Here is a 24,522-nt window from a genome sequence, read left to right as displayed (position 1 = left end):
TGTCTGCTAACACAGAGCACTGTTCTCATTAAGCAAACAGATACACTCAGAAACCCAGTATTGATCACACCAGGACGAGAAATGAAGAAAACCTCATCAAAAAGAGCCTTTTGTGTTGCACGGGCCAGCACAACAGATCGAAAAGCATATATACTCACTAGCTAAAATACTGTAATGCTGTGTTTTGAATATAAAACAGAAACTTTTTTAATACAACATATACAGTATATATTATTTATATATCCCAGTACTTAGCGACAGTACTGTTGATGCCTCTAATTACTTCTGTATTCTGGGAGACAAATTAGAGAAAAACACATCTGGCAGTTAAAAAAACAGGTTATATTCCTGTCCAGGCTGTATCCGTAAAGCATGTTGTCAAGTGCATATCAAACACAATGATGTCCAGTCTTTTTACAAACAGAGTTTATTTCACACAGCAAGAACAATCATTCATTAGAGTTAAAACAGAAAGGAAAAGAACATCCAGGTGCTCGGAGCTATTAGAGTCACACTGTTTGTGACATTCATACCAAAACTGAACACATTAACTTTGAACTATGAAAATGTAGACACTGGAGTCATAAACATAAAGAAAAAAAGCTAGAACCAGACCGGCTAGCTAGAAAAGCCTGTCGTGTAAGGTACAAATCAGACACGCGTCAGAAAAGGAAAAGCCACCTGTGGAGCAAAGGGCATCACAAAACAACTCAAAAGGTCACGTTTACTGTCAAACACTGGTGCATTTGCACACACACAGCATTCAGAATTAATAAATGAACTCTGTTACATCAAATGTGTTTAAAAATACAAAATACTCACATGAACCAAACAATAAAACAATAAAAATCATTTTCACTACAATTTCATGACATTTTTTTTTTTGCGCTGATGAAACATTGCCAGCTGCTTATGTGTCTTCTAATGTAATCCTTGTTGCAACCTGGATGCGATTTAATGAAAAAGAAAAAAAGAAAACCATGTTGGTTGTGCGACATTGTTAGTCTCTCACTGCCTGTGTGTTCTGTTTAATGAGCTCTGGCTAAAGCTACATTTGCATCATAAGCGTCCACAAAAAAACATCACACACACACACACACATGCAAACACACAGACATCAGTATCTCTCCTAGCCCGAGGGCACTCTAGCAGCCTTTTTTCTCTCTTCTCTCACCTCTCCTCGCTCGTCTAATTGAGGCGAATCTACCCTGGACAAAAGCTTTCTCAGAGGAGAGCATTTGGTCGTATCTGTCACAAGCCCAACGTGAACATTTCACATTAGAAGCTTGAAAGTTGCTGATGTGGCTGGTAGTCGTTCTATGACATACAAATGTGTCTTGTTCTGTTATTTTATATGTGGTTAGTTAGTATTTGACCCTAATTTTGAGTATAATGTTGCAAACAACAGATTCCCTGGTGCTTTCTGCAGCTATTGGACTAAAGAATAAAGTTTGTGGGAAAGAGAAACAGGTCCTGACCCCCCCACCCCATTCTTTCAAAATCCCACCTCCAGGAACCAACTTTACATAACCATTTTTTATCTCACGGCACTCCATTTAGGTTTTGTGGCAAAGGGGTCTCAATGCTTTTACAATGTTGATACACTGAACCTTTTTTCGGAGTGTTAGAATAACAAAAGAACAATACCAAACCAAAAGAAACAGCAGAGTCCATCACCTTTCACAGTAACGCAATGTGTTTTTCTCTTCTACACTCCAGGGCTCCAGCACCAGATGGTCTTCCAGCTCATCCTCTTCCTCCTCAAACACACTGATTTCCTCAGTAGAAGTCTCTAGGAAGTAGCTGCTGCCTTGACCCTCACTGTATTCGTAGATGGTAGGTAGGCTGCTTCTCAATCCAAAGCGTCTGCGAAGGGCGACCAGCAACGGCTGAGGCACTGTAAAGATGTCCACATTGTTGCCCAGGTCCACCCAGGCCAAACTGGGAAACTTTTTGGGGTCCTTAACCACCTCGATCAGGTCTTTAAGGATAGCTACAGTCAGTCGGTTACCGTTGATTGCGAGGGTGGTGAGTTTGGGTAGCACTCCTAAGAATGGTAAGAGAAGTCGCAAGCACTCATCTTGGAGCTCTGTGAAGCTGATGTCCACCGCTGTCACAGACGAACCGTTGTTCTGAAGATAGTATGCCACACGATGCAGATCACGGCCAGAGAGCGGGATACCAGACAGATCCACGGTATCATTTGTTAATTTCTTTTTCAGTTTAGTTTTAAGACTGTGAAAGAAAAAAATAAACAGGGTTAGCATTTTAACGTTTAGAATATTATCATGTCAATCGTGATATAAAAATGTGACATTATTACAGAATAATGTGGTCATTTGAGAGTAATTTTAAATCGCAATGCTATGCAATATATCCATTCTTTTCATTGGCTTTTTTTCTGTTTCAGATGACGTTTCAGTTTATACATTTTTTTTTTGGTGTAGAACATGTTTGTGTCAACTGTGAGGGGGGTATAGCTTAAGTGACTAACAAAACCATGAGACTATTCTCATCCAATGGAAGTTGCTTTTTGAGGCCAAGACTTTCAAGGTTTCTAGAACAGACCTATACAGAGAGACAACCACTCAAAAAAAAAAAAAAATCATTAAAATCAAATAAATAAAAACCGTATGCAATGGTGGTTGAAAAGATACTTTTACGCTTTCTAAAGCAGCTCAAAACAAAAGTATCCTTTTAGGACAAAACTTTAATACGTTCTAAAACAGGTTTGTAAAATCCCAGTGAGGCAACACAAAACACATGCATATTCTTATGAGCATTGGTGGTTCAGTGGTAGAACTTTTGCCTACCACACCGGAGGCCTGGGTTCGAATCCAATTCAAAAGCAAGCTTTGATGCCACTTGTTGCATTTTTGCCATCCACATGGGAGCAGGTCTCATGGTTTTCTTTGAAACTGGGGTAATTACTCATTTTGCATTCACTTGAAACACCATTGCTCAAGTGGGACTGTTCAGTGTAGCAAATGTACTTTAAATCTCTTTATAGTAATCAAACTTACACATCCAAGTAAAACACACCTTCACCTTTCTAACAATTATTACAGTACATTAAATATATGAGAGTATGTTACAGTTGACTTGATTCCCATAAAACAAATTAGCCATGCAAACATTAGTCATCATTCAATCTCAAAATCCATGTGACTTCACCAGTTTCCTTAATTTTTTCTCAGATAAAGCTCTAAAAAGTTCAATCTAACTCTTTTCTAACTGTTTCTAACAATGACGATCAATGCTGTTGGTGATGCACAGTGCCTGGTGGAACCCTTTGTCAACGCACATCACCAATCAGCCCATCCCCTGCATATCCATACCTGCAAAGCCAGAGCAACAGAAATGGCCATTCAGTTGAAAGCTTGTTTCAAAGCATTGAGTCATGCTCAATGGTGTGGGTTTTGGATTTGATTCTCTCATAGACTCATAAAAAAGGAGAAAAAAAACGCTACTGCAGCTCCCCCATTAACTGGTCTGCAGATGAAGAAGTGAATGACACAGTGGCCAGAGGGAAAGGTTGCCAGTTCCTGAAAATAACTGTAAATCAGCTTGTCTTCCATATTTATGGAAGACAGAACAGTTCTTTGCATTACATTGACATAAAATACACTGAATATATGGGAAGTAATAAAGACTCCCATGCATGAGCAACAGCTCCTTGTGCACTAACTACACTTTAAATTAGAGAGCTGACAACTGAACAGCAATGCAGCTCCCTCCTTCATTCACCCTGCAGCACCCCACCCCTCTGCAGCAGGGAAAGTCCATCTGCTTCTCCTCTGCTTTGCTTGATAGCATTACATTCAGGGGGGCTTTTGCTGTGACTGCAGGATTTGGACTTCCTACGCCGTGTGCTCTATTGTTCTGAGTTTGGGCTCGTCTGATTGGATTAAGGTCTTTCCTACAGGGGCTGCCTGGCACGCCGCTAGCACTTTTCTGCGTAGGAACCATAAGTCCAGCTAAACAATATGCATAGATCAGTCATTTGCAAAAACAACAGTGTGTTGGTGTCATAGTCGTGAGGAAGGGTGCTGAGAGCTCCTGGAGTTGGTGGGATGGGGGTGGAATGGATGGGGTAGGTAGCAGACTGCAATCCAGAATTGGTTGCCCATCTGCAAGATAACATGGCAGTGCTAATCCTGGATCATGCAACCTTTATCTCAGGGACATTGTTAACAAGATCTCCTGACATTGCTGATAATTCAAGACTGATTTATATGTGATGTGACAGTTTTGATGTGCACATTTTTGCCTTGCATTTAAATACTCTGTAGTATTATCAGTATAATCTCCTATTTCCAATGAAATATCTAAAAATCTAATGTTGATTTCCCAAGTTATATGTTTTTCAGTAGACAAAACCAATCACTGCATTGATTAAATTAACTGCGGAACAATCTAGAATCCATGGAGGAACTTGACCTGCTTAATGAGAGATCTGCTGGCTCTAATTGCATTGTTCATCCACTCTGCCCTTTGGGATATTGACATGTTTTCTCAGAGAGCTTACATGACCTATCAAATGTAACCTCAAATACAGATAAGGAAAGCATTCAAACATATGAGGCTGTTACATATGACACATTCTGATGGATTTGCCCAAATAATTACATGACAAGATGAATATTTATCAATCAATTGATCACATGCATCAATAATTGCTGAGAAAAGCCACCTAAGAAACACGATTCAAACATATTTAATTATGGTGGCAGACAATATCAGTACAAAAAGCTAATTGCACTACATTAAGATTAAATTGACAGCCCTAGTACTTATATTTCACTATTATACCTTCATTTCCACTGAACATGTGATTTAATTTGCTAAGCTAAAGATATACATTGCGTTTTCTGCGAGGTAAAATTGGTATATTAGTAAACCTGAGATGCACAGCTTCAGTAGCGCTTCCCAACACACACTGACTTGTGGGTAAAATCTTTTCAAAAACCTGTCAGTGCAGATCTACATACCATGCCACCATGATTCAAAATAACATTGTCAAAACTCTCTTCAAGTGATTTCTCTACCAAGCCCTGACGACGTGGCAGGTTTGAAGGCCCATTTCCATTAATATAGCCCCATACTGACACTTTTGACATAGACTCTATATAAACTTATGTCTCTGAGACTTTATTTAGATTTAAAGGCACAGTGTAATATGATGCGATGTGCCGAATGGACAGTCTAAGTCACATTTTTAGATTTCTTCCTCTTCTCCATAGGCTCTGAATCTCCTCTCGGATGATGTTTATGGTTTATGGTTTACTAATCAGGTTTTGTCTCTCTTCAGTGCCACATATATACACATTTTCCCAGCCATCTTAAATGTGAACCGCACAGAACAATGACTTCCAGTTGGCTAAACCCATTTCAATACTGGTGGGATATAGTCGAGGCTATATATCAATGCCGACAGTAAACAGAAAACTCAGTATAAAAGCCCTATGCTGCCAGGGCTGTCTTATTATTTGCAGTTCTGCTGAGGTAATTCGCAAAATATTAAAGCCATATATACAAATACATGTACTCACACACATACTCACACACATACGCATAAAAACAAAACTTCAAACAAGTTTGTTTTCGGTCCGAACCTTTTTATTAGTTAGAATTTCAAAATGTGGAGTTGTAAATGAGGTGAACTGAGGTGAATCACACAAAAAGAGCTCTTTATTTAAATTATACACATCATGCACATTTCCCTGCAGGAAAACACTCCACATACCAGATTGAACTGATTAATGAATTTATACAAGGACCTACGCTATGAAATGAATAGACACTTGATGATTCTTATTTGGTGCCAAGACTTGTTCAATCAAAAGAGTGTTTAAACAGTACTGTGGGCTTTAGTTTCTGTTTCAGGGATATCCAGGGATGTTTACTAAAAGTTATCATGTAAGACACTGGCCTACCATAAACAGCCCCCACTGCCCTCAATCTCTAAATCATCCCAGCTCTCGCTTGTTGTGTGGCAGCATGAGTTGATGCCATCCTGCTTTAATTAGCCGTCAGAAGGCCACTGTGGGCTTAACGGTGAGAGTCAGACTGAAGCAGTGCCAGTTCCTGGAGCAGTTCATCCTGATTAACACACCTAGCAACACTCAATCAACACAAACACACTATCACATGTGAGATCCCTCCAACAAGAGGAATCTCGGGACATGTGGATCTTAGCAGCAGCTTCACCAACTGTGCCAGCAGAAAACTCATGCCATATGATAACGTGAAACGAATGTGAAGGATTAGAGGCACAGATGAGCAATAGGATCAAAATATATATATATATATTCAAGAAATTATATTTTGCATAAAGAATGTTAATCCATGATTCTTTTATATTGTGGCATTCATTTTCATATATTTTCATTTAAATTCACATTACTGTAATATTGTAAAATAAATAAATAATGAAATCAGAAAAACAATGATAAATTATGCAATTTTTTTCTGTACTGTGTTAATGAGTGAAAAAACCTGTGTGTGTGTGTGTGTGTGTGTATGTATATATATATTTCTTATGAATACTCATTACTGAAATACTTTTAAAAATTCAAAACAAATAAATAAAACACATAATTTACTTAAATAAAATAATATAATAATGAATAAATGATTATTATTCATATTTATCCCCAAAAGATAATCATATTTTCATAAAGAAAATAAATAAATATAATGTAAATGAACAATTATGAATACATAAAAACATTATATTGTGTTTTTTTTTGTTGTTGATTGAATTTAAAAATATATATTTTTGGAGTGATTAAAGACATTTTCTCATTACTGTGATACCATAAAAATACAGAAAAATGTCATTTATAAAAAATTTGCTTAACCAACTACGCCAAAGGACATTATATGGTACTTGCTAATGAGAGAAAAACTGATAAAAAAGCATGAAGTTATCTAGATAAAGCAGAAAAGATATGCGACTTAAAAGTTCATATAAAATTTCATAAACAAGGTTTAAGCATGTCATATTACTTATCAAACTGATTGTTCCTCGAATCTCCCTGGAAAACTCATTTCTAATATAATCGTGGGGTGCTTTCAATGGCGCAGTAATTTTGATGAAAGGTTTGTCTAATTATGCACAATTTGAATCGGATTATAAAACATACGCTTGCCCGTTTCAGAAGTGTAGTAGAGTAGTGTTATATTTGTAGCCACTGAAAGAGCTCCCGTTTGATAAGAGCGTATGGCAGGGCAAGAGTAATGATAGCAATAATTATAATGATGATAATAGCACATGATGTGTGTGATAGTATGGTGCTCCTAAAATGGCTGATGAGGAGCACTGCTCCCTTCATATCTGCAGAAACCCTTCAAAAAAGACACTTCAAAGCTCTGCTAAAACACATCAGCACAGCGTTTTGCAGAGATCAAGCTAAAACCCTGCTCACAGCTAATGCTACATGCCTGTATGCATTTGTTAGCATGAGTCTAATGCCTGCACCTCCTTTCTATCCGGCTGTATAATGCTGTGACAGTTGAGTTATTGGAGAGGCCTGTCTGCAAGGAAGTGATGGATTATATAACAGTAGCATGGCGGGCGCAAAGTCATTGCAAAACGGCGACAGAAACAGCATTAAAATGTATTACTTCAGAAGGGATGCACCCCAGCGGCTGATAGCTGGTTTGAACTCTATGTACGGCGGATGGGTGCCGACTGTCTGCTTGGCCTTTTTAATGTGTCAGCCCTCTGGGAATTTATGTGTAGGCAAATGCGCCTGGTTTCTGCCAAGGTTACAAACAGTGATGTGATGTTTATGCTAATCAAAGCGTTTGGAGGGCAAATGCATCTTTTTAGCATGAGGCAGAGATTTTATGGCTGTTGTTTGTGTTCATGCTAATACAGTAACATATCTTTTTGAATGTCAATCAATATTTCTGTTAAACAGACTTTCACGTCTTACAAAAAGCACATGGTATAAATAAAATAAAATATAAAATATAACATATAATATTAGAAATATATATATATATATATATATATATATATATATATATATATATATATATATATATATATATATAATATTAATATAATTTGAATACTTATGTTTTTAAGGCATTGCAGTAGAGTTTACAGGAAAATGTGTTTAATTGTCATTAATATATGTTTTTTTTTTACTGAATTAATTAATATTTAATTTTATGGTACAGCTAAAAAGTGTGTTTATTTCCTAAACCCTTAGTGGTCAAAGATCAGCAACGGTCACAGATTATTTTTGTTATTGTTTCTCTTTAACAGATATGTGTGATATATTAATATATATATATATATAAAATGTATAATTTATTATTTTATATAATATTATATATATATATATATATATATATATATATATATATATATATATATATATATTAAATAATAATAAAATAAAAACATATTACATGCATAAATATATATATGTGTTATAGATATACACACATACACACACACACACACACACACACACACACAGTATACTAGCTAAAAAGGAACCAAATACCACTACACATCAGGAATAAGCTACTCTCGTCTACAACTGTCAAACAACACAGGCCTGTAGAGGATGACAGTCAGGCTGAAAACTGTCTTTATATGTTCTGTTATTTACAACAAGCTACATTTTCTGTACCAAAAGTTCCCCATGTGGGGTTCAACAGGCGATTTATCACGGATAAGACTTAAGGATGCTTGCTTAACACTGTTGTCAAGGTAGAGTTTGCAGAATGCCATATCTAATAGGATTAAATTGAGTGAAGTAAAGTAGCTCTATACCTCAACCCGGGCAAAGAGGACGAGAACAAAGCAGAGCAAGAACATCAGTTTGTGAAATAAAAGCAGAGCGACCAGAGAGTGAAGGGAGAAACAGGAGAGATGAGTCAGACCTGTTGATGACCTTTACCTCAGGTCTCCAGGGCATGTAGGTCAAACACATTTAAACAGTCAACAGGGAGGTCAGGAAGCAGAAACGCTTAAAGTGTACACTACCAAAATCATTTGAATCCATCTTTTTTTTATCTTGTTTTCCAAAACCAAAAAAGTAAGCACCCTAAATAAACCTATATAAAAAAAAAAAAAAAAAAAAAAAAAAAAATTGAATCAAATTCTAAATCCCATTGTAGTACCATTTGATGCCATCACTGTAGTTTGGTTCTACCCAAAAGCACATAATATACAAAATATTTATCTTATTTTATTTGTGGTATCAACCAAATCATATGCTACAAACTTAAACAGTATTTTATCCAGTTTTCCAATTAAAAATGACAGTTAAATCAACATAAATGAAGGGTAACACCACCATAAATACCACAGTTATGTACAAATAAACTTACATTTTATATTTAAATACATTTAGAATTAATGTTTAATATAATTTAACTTCTATATTAACTTCTATAATATAATTCTTAACTTCTACATTTATTTATTTAATATAACTTCTTTATAACTTCTTTTCTTCTCTTTCTTCTTTTATCAAATAAAATTTCCATTTATTTAATCATCTCTATTTATTTTTTATGTATTACAATAATGAAACTTAGATGTTTGAAATGGGAATTGGGGGAAGCAAATATGTTTAACTATTATTCTGCAATGCAAAATCTGCACAGTGCACAAATAAATACCATGATATATGAATCTGATAATCATAATTATCAAGGTGTATATTAAAATTACACTGTAGTAACATTTGATACCACCGGTGAATAATGGTACTGCCTCAGCGCTCTCTGGGAGGGATATAATTAACATACAATTGTCTTCTATTTTTGGAGGAACTAAATCACATCATATTTAGGAATATGCCACAAAAATCTAAACAAGATAAATTAGAGTGAAAAGCAAAACTGTAAGATCTCTTCAAAGTGCATTTCTCCTATAATCTAAATTGGACACAAAACATGGATGTGGGATGCAGAACACATCAGATGCAGATCATTCTGCGTCAACCCTCTCTCGGGTGGACATGTGTGTGTACTGTATGTGCCTGTGATAGAAAACTGGCCACTGTCCGCCAGCAGTGGGAACGTGCATCACGTAAACTGAAACCCAAGCTTCCCCACATGTGCTCGGCTCAATCTGTCATCTAATGCCCCAGCCAAAACAGGCCAGTTTTATAGCCCACCGTGACCATCCACTGGTCCACATTTGGGTCAGACTCACTCTGTCGTGAATTCTCGACCCATCATGCTCTTAACTGTGTCTCTCTGTTGACCAGGCAGCCATGGGTCGTGTATGTTTTACCCCAGTGGCAGGCAGCCAACACACTCCGCATAATGCTTATCAGAATGAAGAGGATGTTAGCTGACAAATATCAACTCCTCGCTGCTTTTAATGTGAGCGCAAACGCTCCCCCAATAAACTTTACATCAACACGTCAGAGGCGACCCCGCAGCAGAGCCACGATCTCCATACGAGAGGGGATAATTACACAGAGGGCTGCTGCGGGCTCATCTTCACCCCTGCTGACTGCTTTATTAAACAGATTCATCATTCCATTTCGTTTGGGAGGCCGTTATGGCTGAGAGGCAAACGGCTGCCTTGCAGGAATGCTGGCTTGATGAAATAACAACCGTCGCTGTGCTCTCGCACGAGGGGCTTTTCCAGGAGCTATCAAGAATATGTGGGTGATTAGCCAGGAATCGAGAACAGACTTTAAAAACACCAGGAAAAGAACACTCGCTTCTCAAGCGCAGAGGCTTGAGAGACGTGATCTGAAATGAATATTACAAGTATGAAAAATCTAAAAATCACGGAAAAACTTTTTTGTCTCATTGATATATATACATACATAACACACACACACACACACACACACACAAACACACACACACACACACACACACACACAATATTTTCATAACATTTTGAAAAATGTAACATTTTTATATTTAATTATTTGTCATTAATGCTTAAAGGATCAAATATAAAAAAATATATAATTATTAAATCTGCAAAAAACATTTCATTATGTTTTATATAAATATTATGTCTAAAATATTATAAATAATATAATATATACACAACTAAATATAAAATAATGATATATAAAACAAACACTATATATATATATATATATATATATATATATACATACAAACACATTACCTTATCTTTAACATAACTTAAAATGATTATATTTAATTAATAATTTACTGTGTGCGAATTAACTGTAATAATTAATATATAATTATAATAACTATATTATATAATACACACACAAAAATATAAAATATAAAACAACTATATATAAAATTCTAATATATACATATTGCATTATATTATAATATAAATATAAATTATATATAAAACAATATATGTGTATGCATATAAAACTATTATAATATAAAAATAATCTACACCTATTAACTATATTTATATACTATAAATAATATAGAACTAATCTATGCTCAGTTACTCCGTGATGAACTATAATGCATTCACTAGAGTGTAAGTTTATTTATCAAAACTGTGAAGGAAATATGTTAAAAAACACCCATCAGAAACTCTTGCATGTTGTTCATTGATGCCACATGTGCCACTATGAATGAGATCCAAAAACTCACTGGAGGAGAAGTTAGGAGAAGGAGAAGGAAAAGCTATTGAATAATAGCTATTGAATCGAAAAGCACATAGACAACTTTCATAAATCATTTAGTTGTTAGTAATTTTTAGTTAGTCAACACTCATTTTTGGAAAAACTCAAAAAGATGCTACACAATGTTACGGATCACCATGAGGGTGAGTAAATGATGACCGAATGTTCCTTTTTGGATGAACTTTCCCTTCGACTCTGGTTCTAGCAGCACAGATGCTAACTAATGCAGTTTTTCTCAGCTCTCTCTATTTGAGTTTTTCTGATACTCTTTGTCTTTCAGATTTCCCCCTCCGGCCACCTAACCTCTCTCTTTAAAGCTTTTCTAGGAGAGGTGCTAGGCTGGAAAAAAATCAATGTGCTTTAAAGGAGCCTGAAAGCTCTCCTAAAGAATATTAGACAGAGGAAAGAGAGATGGGACGTCTTTAGAAGCTGAGAGAATCAGCAACACAGCATCTTTCCTCTCCTCTTGTTCCCTTTAAATAGAACAACGGTTGTAATAGTCGTCTTGTTCCACTTAAGCATTCAATCTTGTCCCTCACGACCATCTCCGAGGGTGTGACGAGACTAACGGAGGAGGCATTTCTGCAGATTAGGCTTTCATTACAGAGACTGAAAGAGCAGAGGTTCCCGAATTCCGTGAGCGATGGCGATGATGTCTTGTTATTGTTCAGGTTTGTTTGGAGATGAGTTGGTGATAAAACAAGAAGCAGAGGTTCTTAACTGCAGCTGTTGAAATCTCTCAAACTGGGTTAATTGCTCTGGGATGAGGAGAGAACATGGATATCATTAAAAAGACTTTCCCTTTCGTAATGACTTTTCCTCACCATACCTGCCCAACACCCGGAGGGAAAGACGTTTCCTTTGTTTCGTATGCTGTTTGGTGGGAAATCACCGATATCTGAGGAAAGAACTCATCTGAGAGAAACATTCATCCGTCCGCATTTGAGCCAAAATAATGAATTAGACCATTCTGATCCCTGCTTTTGCTTCATTAAAGGGATCGTCCACCAAAATATTTCTGTCATCATTTACTAACCTTCCCCATTTAAACCTGTGCGACTTTCTACTGAATGTACAGGACAATTACACTCAAACAAAGATGTAATGTCTCGTCGTTTTTCATCTATACAATTAAAGTTAATCAAGTTTAAACAATATTAGACCACAACGACTTGCATTGTATGTTTAAATAAATACAAAATATCTATCTTCTTTTGTATTCACAAGCAGTGTTATTTTAGTAATTAGTAAATAAGTAGTTATTTTTATTAATATGTAGTTATTTTAATTCATATTTTGAATCTGTTTTTATTTTTATATATTTTCTGTTTTCATTTTCATTTTAGTTAGTGTTAGCATATTCCTTTTTGGATTTTGTCATTTTTTTCATATCTATATAGGTTTACAGATTTTTGTTTCAGCTTTATAGTTTTATTTTTTTTTATATTAGTGCTGGGAAATAATCAATTATTTTAATCGCGATTAATAAGATTATTGTAGGCGATTAATCACATTGTTTTGCACACAACTAACAGTGCATTCAAAAGTAGTGTACTGTGCACTTTTTCTCACTTAAAAATAGGCCTACTGCTATATGAACAAAAGTGTAATAACATTTGGTTTGCAAATAAGGATGCTTTTTACACCAGTATTCCTTTTACATAGTAGCAGTTAAAATATTTATTGTAGCCTAAATCTCAACTTATAACATTAATGTAATTAAATTAAATATAAAACAAGCCTTTTGTCACTTCCAGGACATGAAAGTTTTTATAGAAAATATTCCGAGTCCAGAGCCTCGGTCATAACATTTGTAACAGACACCTTCCGAAAAGAGACCTGCACGATCGCGGGACCCATCGCAGCAACCTTAACTGTGCCGAAGGGCGTTTGGAAAAGGTGGACCAGAGTGCGGTTCAGCTATAGATCAGTGAGTGTGATTGCTAACCGCGCCAGAGCGCAGATCTTCTGATGCGTGCTGCATGATTGCGTGAATATTTCTGAGCGTCAAAAGCAATAGATCTGTAAAGCAATATATTGTGAGAGGGACGTGTGTTACAATAATAAACCACAAGGTTAACAAAATGATTCACTGTGTTGAGCAAGCACCTCTCTGCTGTCTTCACATGCTATCCGAAACATCCGAAACGATAATAACGCGTTATCTTGAAATACATGAAAAATTGTAACTTGACATTTTTTTTACATATATATTTTTTACATTTTTATATATATATATATATATACACACACACACACACACACAGACACACATTTTTAAGTTGCTATTTTTTATGGTTTTTATTTTAGTTTAAGTTAACTATAATAATCATAGTTTTGCATAGCGAGTGTGAAAAAGTGAAGTAGCTCAACATTAACCCAATTAAACTTTCATACCCGTTTAAGCATCTTATGCAGATGTCAGGAATGACTAATCTTGTTTTCTTCTAGTTGTCTGTATTTCAGTTTGTCAGCGCAGAGTTTTCTAAGCACTGATGTCAGTTGCTGACCTCGCTGTGGAGGTGTATCCTAATAGGGGACAGATGGATAGATGCAAGACTCTTACCAGGCTTGAGACTTCCTCCTGGGCACGTTCTGTCTGCTCCACTTGGAGTGAGGGGTCAGGTGATAGATCAGCTGCCTGCAGATCTTCTCAGAGGACTTGAGAGCGTCAGACTCCTGAAAAAGCCAGAATGAGGAGAAGCGAATGATGAAGAGGTGTTCTGGGAGACGGGCTGACAAATAAAGCCCCAATCTGGGGGCTTATGGTCCCTGACAGAGAACCTTAAAAACTTGAATGTTTACCATATCTAGTGCTATTAAAAGGTTGTAGAGATGTAAACTGTTCAGGTTAATCTGTCAGTGATTATGATTAGTGTAATTAAATCAGCAATAAACCACAAGAGCCTTTGTCTTTACTGTCACTTTTGAGCAATTTAATGAATCCTAGGTTAAAAAAAGTATTGATTAATTTCATTCATAGGGAAATCCTATTTCTATATGTATATTAATACATATGTTTTTTTCATATTGTTGCACTCTCTTGAATTTTTACAGTGATTTAAATAAAGTAATATGAGAATACAACATATAGCTTGAGATGAAGGTGAGAGTTCAGTTAAAAAGTCTTCGTTATTCATGCCATTTTGAACTAGTGGGTGAGAGGCTGGTTTAAAACGATCTCAAGGCCTTCGGTAAACAATGCTTGCAGCCATTTCTGCATCAGAACAGGCTTTGGCTCACCTCTCCCTCTATAAACGGATTGGCCAGAGCAGAGCTGAGTAAATCTAATCAGTGCTAAAGCACAACAACGTGAGCGAAGCAGGAGAACTCAAAAGACTGGCCCAAGCCATTGACTGGAGTTGACTTGCTCGTATTATCAGTCTTTGAAATGACAAGAAATAAACATGTGCATCTCAGTGGCCTCCTGACGGCTATAGAGTCAAAACAAAGCCGTCTGTTGAATCTTTAATGTATATTAAGTTGGTTTCTGGTAGCAGTGAGTGATTATCGGACTAGTTTTATTGAACTCTCTTAATAAAGACACTGTCCATTCGATGACGTGCGACCCAGAGGGACTTTCAGTCAGGGACCGAACATTAAGACATTAGCCATAGCTCAATACGCGACTGCCACAGTTTAATGAAAAACTGTCAATTGTAAGACGGTTAAATGAAAAACAAAATCTATGCGCTACCCACAAACAAAAGCTCATTAAAATGCCTTTTCATATTTCCCATGATTCCCATCATGAATAACTACTGCGATTGAGGATCCCCATCAGCTCACTCCTGGGACTCAAAACTTCATTAGTTGCTGGTGTAGTGAGACACACATTATACTGTGTTACAAGCAGAGCTGGGGAAGTTAAGCAAAGCTGCAGTGTTCCCATGTAGATGACGTTAAACCAGAGACAGACCTCTCATAAAAACAGACCACATGCAGCTGCAGAGCTCCGCTTTCCAGTTGACAGAGCCACCTATGTACAGCGTTTCAGTGATACAAGCAAAAACAGACTATGATTATTTCATTACATTTTAAACTTTCTGATGCTACATATTAGTTTATCCAATTCTCACTATTAACTATTAACTACGACTTTTGCTTCAATAAACTCCTAATTTGCTGCTTATTAATAGTTAATAAGGTATGTAGTTGTATGGGTAGGATTGAAGGAATCTAAAATATGATCCTGCAGAATAAGGTATTAATATATGCAGCCAACATGCTAGTAATCAATTATTAGTTAATAGTGAGAATTGGTCACTAAACTTAAGTGTTACAGAATTTAGTGAGTTCTTAATCACTGAATCATTATTTCTTATTGATCCAGTTCATGTTACTCAAATTGTCTGAATAAATTGCTTCATTAAAATAAATCAGACTATCCGCAGCTACGTATACGCAAGCCACATAGTGAGTTTTCAATCATTTATTTTTAATCCAGTTCACGTACCCAAACGGATTAATTAAAATTAATCCAACTCTACATAAAAGTTAGTATACCTCAATACTGATTACATAAGTATAACAAAGCGGTTTGGCTTATGGCCAAGACATCTGAATGGCATGAATCCATTTCTTTTAGGAGCAAGGTGGCTTTTCTGAGCTCAGTGGGATGGGATTTGCTCTACCTGTCAGCAGGTAACTGCGTGTTTATTAAGTCAGAGAGGAAGAAAAGAAGCAGAGAAAATTGAGAGTCCTTCAATCCCTCGCTCTCGTTTTTCTGGGCTAACATGATTAGCTCCTCAAGGCTTCTTCTGTTGAAGGAGGATAGCAAGCATTTTTATAGGCACCTGCTAAGAGTCCAGTTGGGAATAAGAGAAAACTTAACCACATATCCAGTCTGAATTCTCTTTTCGCAATGTTAAAATGTTCTCTCTAATCCCACTGTCCAGATCAGATCTGATCCAAACTTTCCCCAGCTACACTGCAAATTAAAGTTTTTGGTTATTAAATAGATAAAATAAGAAGCAGAGGCAGAACTATCTATCTATCCATCCATCTGTCCATCCATATAGCTAGTTTCATTCATATTGCCTATAAACTTTCTAAAGGCATGTCAAAAGTCTTTTTTCAAACCTTTTAAAAAAAGATTTGTCAGTCCAACGTTTAAAGTGTGTTTTGCATTTTTTCCAGTTAAAAAATACAGTTAAATGATTTTCAATTTTTATTGATTTACATCCATTCCAATTTCTACATCATTTGCTAACTTGTTTCAAATTAAATACAAACTAAGGAATCGAACTGGAATTTGAAATGGGAATTTTGACTCTTAATAAAATTCTGAACAGCACACAACCCTGCTTTCTATATCAACACATTTACAAGGTTAAATAAGTCAATGATTTGCATCCTAATTCAGTCTATTACAATTGTTTATGCTCATGATGTGCTCCTGTTCTTACTTTAGCAAGCATCACATTGATTTACTGTCAAAATGGACCGTTGCAATACGTGACAGGGAATTGAAAGGGAATGTCAGAGCCAGTCATTTAGTCGGTGACCTCGCTTTCATTCTTAATCAGGGAGTGGCGTTAGGTTACATTAGGCTAACCAAAATGTCAGCTAGTGGGAGTCTTCCTTTATCAGACATGCAAACTGACTGACAAAGAGTTCAAAAGTGCAGTACTTTTTATATGAGAAATATGCAGCCTGGATAAATGTGACTGATAAAAAAATGACATGATGTTGTTTCTTTTATGTTTCAAAGTAAAATTTCCAGTTAAGAGCACATAAAGCACATTTGGATTTATCCAAAGTGTGAATCTGTTTTAATTTGTTGGTTGTTATACACATACACTAGTTTGGATATGAAAAGTCAGGTGAGATGCGCTACAAGATTAATGCTCTTTCAGGTTTAAAAATACCACATCACCAACACTAAACCCTATCTTAAACCCAACCAATAGCGTTAAAAAAAGCAAACATGAGATAAAAATGCATTTGATGAAATAACATGTCATTTTAACTTGCTTCCACAAGCTCTTTTGCAAACAGACTCATGTTTAACGTTTTACATAAAGGTTTTACAACACAAATACCAGGTGAGCTACTAAGCAGGTTTATTGTGTGAGAAAAGCCACACATATGGAGCTGGTTATGTGATACAATAGTCAAAACCTTTTGTTTAAAAATCATACAATATGGTAAAAGTGTTTTGAAGTCATAACATAATATTGTGCAAGGAACTGCACAAAAATAAGATTTTATAAAGTAATAATCTGGCTCTGTTATAATAATTTGTGTGAAAAGGAATAAAAGTTGTTGTTGTTTTACTGCAACTAGTGTTCATTTCAGCTGCAGTCAGTTGTTTGTATTAGTGGTCGACCGATATATCGCCAACGCCGATATATCAGCCGATATTTGGCATTTTTCAAATATCGTCATCGGCCGAAATGTTTTTCTGCTTGGCCTATGTGTTTGAGACTGGACTTTTATTTTTAATTTAAAAAAAAATATCGGTAAATTAAATATATATATATCTGTAAAATATATATATCGGTTCCCCTGCATTCCAAGATATCGGCATCGGCTGAAAAAAAAAAAAAAAAAAACAATATCAGTCGATCAGTAGTTTGTATAGGTATGTTTTTGGAGTTTTGCACATTTTTCGAAAGAATCCATGTAAGAAACATGAATTGTTGATTCAATTTGCTATTTAAAAAAAGTCTAAACAGAAAAGGAAAAGCCATGCCCATTCAAGTCGGTCTAATATAGGAAAGTGCTCCTCGTGCTGCCCTTTCTGTCCAATTAAGTCCAAACAGAACTGTGGAATTTCAGCATGGAATGAAAATATCACTGATGGCTCTCTTGAGCAAAATAAAAGTCAGTGCCATCTTTCTATACTCCTGATGTTTTGCAAACTAATTTAGGATGGTACCGAAGCATGAGTGCTCAAACTCAAGTCCTGGCCATGGGATGACAGCTGCCTGTGGTCTTATCCAGGCGACGGAGCTGTAGAATTGTCCCGCCAAGCCTCTTACCACCAGCTAAAAATAAACGCTCTACATATCTGGAGACTGAGTAATGAACATGTGCACAGGTTTTAGCTCAAGCTGAAGCAGGGATCCAGAGTTAATGTTGACAGCTGTAAGCTGGTATCACAACTAGCCACCTCATGAATTTGTGTTTACAATCATCTTCACTTATTAGAACTGGTGGCTTACCCTCTTTGGACACTGCATGTCTCGGGCCAAACTGAGCAAAAGCTCGTGGGAAATTGGATCCACTAGGTTGAGGAAGGCAGCATTCTTGTAGAGGATGTCGTTGAGAGATGTTCCTTCAAGACCCAGGTCCTGTTGAGAAAGAACAAGAGAGAGTGATAGAGATTGTTAAGCATGTAGGATTCCAAATGCGAGTAAAGGTCACTGATAAACCTCGATATTCAACAACTTAATCCTTTCATCCTACGCGTCCAATCTCCATTCGAGAGATTACACGAGGGTCTTTTTTGAATGACATAGAGATAAAGTAATCTTTCCATCCTGTTTACTTCGCTATTGCTTCGGAAGAAAGCTTTAAATAGCAGTCGAACTGTTTGTTGATCTATTGCTGGACTAGCGCTGCTAACCTTTAAGTCCGGATTCTTTAAGTATGGCAGAGAAAGTGTGTGCAGACACAGTGACAGCTTATTAGCCGGGCTTATCGTAGACAGCTAAAGTGTTTCCCCCCCACCGAACAGCCAAGGCAAGCGAGTCTGATATGACCATCAGGGAACAAGTGGGAGAACTGAGAAAAAATTCCCTGAGGACGACGTTTCTTGTTTAATCCAATTAGTAGGGACAAAGCGGATGTATAGAAGTGAATACAGAGGGCGAAACACATTTGATGCCTCCAGGCGAACACAGAAATTGATGAAGAAACTGGCAGGAGGAGGAAAGCTGCTGAATCCAGGGAAGTGGAAACCTCCCTTTGGGGTTCAGACTGATATTCTGTTTCTCAGGGATTCCCAGACATCTGGAAGCTCCTCCAATCCCTCTGTTTTCCATCTGCAAAGCATAGCACAGGTCATTTCTGTTCTGCAGTACTTTCTGAACACTGTAACCAAATTAATACAGTGATTTCACTGTACAGTGTAAGTAAAAAGTGGTTTCATATAAAGCATTTAGTGGAATTTGGGGGGGGGGGCTCTTTGTGCTTTGTATCTTTACACAATGGCAAGAACAGGCGGAAATAAAAAGCTAAAGTTAACCTTTGCTCAGTAAAAGACTGAGAGTTACTATATTCTCTGATGCAGTTTTTAAGTTGTTCTTTTTTTTTTCAAATGAAATGATTTTAATTTCCTGAAGAGTGACATCATTTAGGAACTAGCCTTTGTTAAAGAAAAAAGGGCTAAACTTTTTGTTAGTCAAATAATAAAAGACAAGAGAAACCTATACAACAATATTCAAAATGAATGAAGAAATTAAGAAATAAAATGGCAAAATCCACTTAAACCAAAGTGGATAAAAATATTTAAAAATATTTATATACTTTTATAGTATTTTTTTAATTTATTTTAAAATAGCTTTTTAGATTTTAGATTTTACTTTAGTTTAAGTTTAAAGGGGGGGGTGAAATGCTCGTTTTCACTCAATATCCTGTTAATCTTGAGTACCTATAGAGTAGTACTGCATCCTTCATAACTCCAAAAAGTCTTTATTTTTATTATATTTATAAGAGAAAGATAGTCTGTACCGATTTTTCCCGGAAAAACACGAGCGCCTAGAGGCGTGACGTGTGGGCGGAGCTAAAGAATCACGAGCGCCAGTAGGCTTTTGAGTTGAGAGCATGTGGAAGCTGTGACACAGATCCAGAGGCTGAAATTTAACAAGAGCAGCATCAGCAAAGGCGGTATGCTATGTGGTATGTACTGAAACTGTATATATTTGCTTAGCGGTTTTGGAAAATGACTAAGTTCCACTTTATGTCGTCTTTTTTTTTTTTTTTTTTTTAAGCTGTAACGTTACATGTGGAAAGTGCAGTTTGATGACAACATCGCATGTTGTTTACTTGATGTGCTTACGCGCTGATAGCTAAGTTAACAACATAGAGATATTTGAAGCAGTTTTACTCACCGCATGTGGTTCCAACACACAATCGTGACCCTTTTCCGTTGGGACTGCATTATCCTTAAGAAATAAACGACATGCAATCCGAAATGCAGGGAACAAACAAAAATACTTGCACAGCTCCATTGATGATCTGTAAAAATAAACTCCATCCACTGGTCCCTTAATGCTGTTTCTCTTTTGGTAATCTGTGCAGGGTTGTCTTGCCCTGGCAACCAAAAACACACTTCTTTTGTGACTTTTCGCGATGCTCTTGCTCTGATCAGGCTGTGCTCAGCCTCTCTCTGCTCTGCTATACGGGAGCGCGCGCTCTTCCGGCAGAAGAGCGCGCACTTAGGACCCATATAAGGAAATTCCGCTCCATCTAATGTCACACAGAGCCATACTCGAAAAAAACTTTCCGAAACTTGTGACAAACCGGAAGAGGTTTTTTTGGAACAAAAATACTCCTTCAAACGTACAACTTAATTTTTGAAACTTTGTCTATGTTTAGCATGGGAATCCAACTCTTTAACAGTGTAAAAAACTCAGTATGCATGAAATAGCATTTCACCCCCCCTTTAAGTACTTTTATTGTGTGCTTATGTCATTTTTATAAGTTTTTGCTTCTCTAATATTTCTTTAAAGCTTTTATTTTGTTTTGGCTTACTGTGTCAATTACCGAAAAACACTTCATATTTTCTTGTTTTATTTAAGAATAACAACACTGATTGTGATAAACGTTAACTAACTCATTTGATTTCCATCTTTATCCAGCATATTAAGACCAATAACCGACGGGGACATGAAAATATTTGACCCACATCCAGACAATATAGGCAAAGCAGAGTCATGTCTGGGAGATTAAAGTCAAAGAGACATCATTTTAAATTCAATGCTATTATACAACCACAAAATCTTATAGCATTGACATCGACTGCACGTGCTCAGTAGAGCATGTAAGCAGAGTTGTTTCCTGCATTGCTCAATGAGAGTCAATGGCAGAAAATGAATTGCACTCATTAGGGCACAGGAAGAGCTACAGCGGAGATAAGGGATGTTGTTTTTGTCCTCCTCGCTTTGGTTCTTTTTCACTCTCTCTGGGGCAAAATGAAGCATCCAGCTCCATCATTCTGACCCCCAGTTGATTAAAATCCAATCCATTTTTCCCTGAACAGAAAAGCTGCTTTTCAACACACAGAAAATAATTTCTTTCAGCAATCTACAGTCTTAAAAGGTAGCGAGATTTGCCTTGACATGACCCCTCTCTCCTCAAACAGGGTGCTAAGGGCTTCCAGGGCCAGGGTGAGTGAGACGACTCCATGTTTGGAAAGCTTTTCGACTGGCTGGGCATCCATGTGACAAAGTGCCATATCCAGACAGGGCTGAAAGTGATGACCTAACATGCACTTAACCCTGACTAAATCTGAACCAACAAACAGATATTTAAATGCCTAGAATAATTTGAAGAACCTACCACCTACCAACATTCACGAATGATACTTTAAATCATGAACCATAACTGAAGAAGGGACTCGAGACATTAGAATTGAAGGTAGACTATCACAACCATATTAATCATCTACAATAGCAATGTAATTGTTGTTAAATATATGCAAGACATTAACTTTAGAATTTTCAAAAAACAAACAAAAAAATGTTTGTTCAAAAGCATTCACTGCAAGATGAAGCTTGCAGTTACAATGCCCCTAAGTTGAAAACCAAAAAATATCCCAGAAGAACAAAAACTCTGACTATCTTGTTTCAATTGACTGTTTTCAATCCCATCATTTCATTCTGTTCCAATTATCTTTTGATCCAGATGTCCAGAATCTCCCTCCAGATGCTCAACAAGCTAGAAAACATCACATTAAAATGACTCCTGTTGCATAAAAGAAGGTTTCCTCAGCACCTTTTATCCAGTGAGGGTGGACCTGGAGGACCCTCATCATCAGGTTGCATACATTGAGATGCTCCTGTGAACATCCCTCTTGACAAGCTAATCAATAAACACAATTCAATGCCTTCCTGAAGTCCATAATATGTGCTGATTCTCTCGTAAACACTTCAGGCTGGAACTGTGGGGCTTCCATTAGCATACACTGGATCAATGAGTCTGCACCAGTGACCTTACTGCACAGATCTGATTCGCCATCAGGATAAAATGATGGACTAACGGAGCACTGAGCTGCCTGCCAATCATCAGCTGTAATATTTGAGCAATACACCTAGACCTCAAGAGCTGAAGTGTTCATCAACAGCTCTCAGTCGTGATCAAGACATCACGTGAAGAGCTTTGGAGAGGTTGGTTTTACTCTGAGCAGTATGTGACATCCAGCTTTTGGAGTTCAGCTCATCCTTTTTGACAATTACAGTATATGCAAATCAGAACATTTTTGAAGCACTCCAGTAACGGGAAATCTTGAGTGACCGTGATGCTTTTGGATTAAGTTGTGAAGAACATGTGAGACAGATTCTATCAGTAATTTAAAGAAAAACTAAAAAAGCATGTCCATCATGATGTAGAGCACAAAAAAAAATGATGGAGAATCATATGAGAATCAGAAATATTGTTTTACCATCAACCTAGAGGAGATGTTTAATCACACAAAGAGATTTTAAGGAGTTTTCTAATACAAAAATATGCATGTACAAAAATGATATGGTAAATGATAGTATTGTAAAAAAACATGGAAATACCATAATAATTTCCTGTTTTAGATACAAATGAGTGTCCATGTTTATATCACAGTATTAATTTAAAAGGAATATGATTATAACTTATAACAGCCAACATAACAGTATAATTTATACTATCTTTATACTATTATACTAACAACAAATGAACATTGCATTACTTTGGAAAAGGTTACATGTAAATACCGTAATACACAATAATAATTTACCTTATAAATACTATGGTTTATTATGGTAGTCGTTTAGTACCCTGGTACATATTAAAGCACCATGGTTTTACCAACACTGTACCATGGTCCTTCCAACGTAGTTTTGTAAGACTTGTAAGATTTTTAGTTCAAATTATTTAGTTTGCTTTAGTACAGCCCGATAAAAATGTTAAATAAATAGTTTATTAGAACTTATTGCATTCGTGTTGAAACCTCACATTTTTCATTGCAGACTTTAGTATCTGATCGCAGTTCGACACTCATTTCTTAAGGGTAGGATTTAAATTTTGAGATATTAAAGAGACCTCATTTGTGATTTTCTCAGTCGAAAACATCATGCAGCATCAGCAGCAACAACAACCACCTGTAGTTCTGTGTAAGAACTAGATAATCTGCTTTATAAATAAATAAGCTATTGTACCTTTCTAAGCAGTTTTAACACATCGATGGCTTGTTCCACCTTCTGCTCCTTCAGCAGGGTCTGGATCTCCCGAACCCAAGCCACTCTCCGGACATACGGGCTGGGACTGGATTTGCGCAGCATTCCGGGGAGCTTGTCGGACTTGAGCATCAGTGTACTGAGTAAAAACTCTCCTTTTCCTCCTGTCCTCTTCTCCACATCCCGCTCATGATGCTGCCGTCCCCTCCGAAAGAAAGTCGCCTGGCTGTCCAGACTACTTTGTCTGGTTAACTTCGATCCCATGCTTCAACTTCCCTATTTCATTTATTATTATTCATAATAATAAAAAAAATGTCAATAAGCATGTGTAAAGTAAACCTTATAAGCTCTCTTTAGTGAGTGCGCGCTCATAATTACACTTCATCGTGTTCAATTGCTCGTGTTGAATCAAATTAATCAAGTAAAATTTACATTTGAGAGCATGAAATAATTTAAATGTCACTTTCTCTGCGTTTCTCTTGCCCCTGCGCACCTCCGCTGTGTTTGTGTTCTTCCAGGCT

At 36.6% G+C, this 24,522-nt stretch overlaps 1 protein-coding gene across 1 annotated transcript; it reads right to left on the bottom strand.

The window, feature by feature from the left end:
* Nucleotides 1-409: 409 nt before the first annotated feature.
* On the bottom strand, nt 410-24,520 carry LOC113054554 (leucine-rich repeat-containing protein 75B-like). Its single transcript, XM_026220178.1, has 4 exons — nt 23,984-24,520; nt 18,794-18,922; nt 14,191-14,303; nt 410-2,235 (listed from the first exon to the last, which is right to left on the bottom strand). Exons 1-4 carry the CDS (start codon nt 24,263-24,265, stop codon nt 1,674-1,676), a joined length of 1,086 nt encoding a protein of 361 aa, XP_026075963.1. The 5' UTR covers nt 24,266-24,520; the 3' UTR covers nt 410-1,673.
* Nucleotides 24,521-24,522: the final 2 nt, after the last annotated feature.

Source organism: Carassius auratus, chromosome 35 (genome assembly GCF_003368295.1).
Source record: "Carassius auratus strain Wakin chromosome 35, ASM336829v1, whole genome shotgun sequence".
In the NCBI taxonomy this organism is placed as follows: domain Eukaryota; kingdom Metazoa; phylum Chordata; class Actinopteri; order Cypriniformes; family Cyprinidae; genus Carassius; species Carassius auratus.
This window is presented reverse-complemented; position numbering and strand designations above follow the sequence as displayed.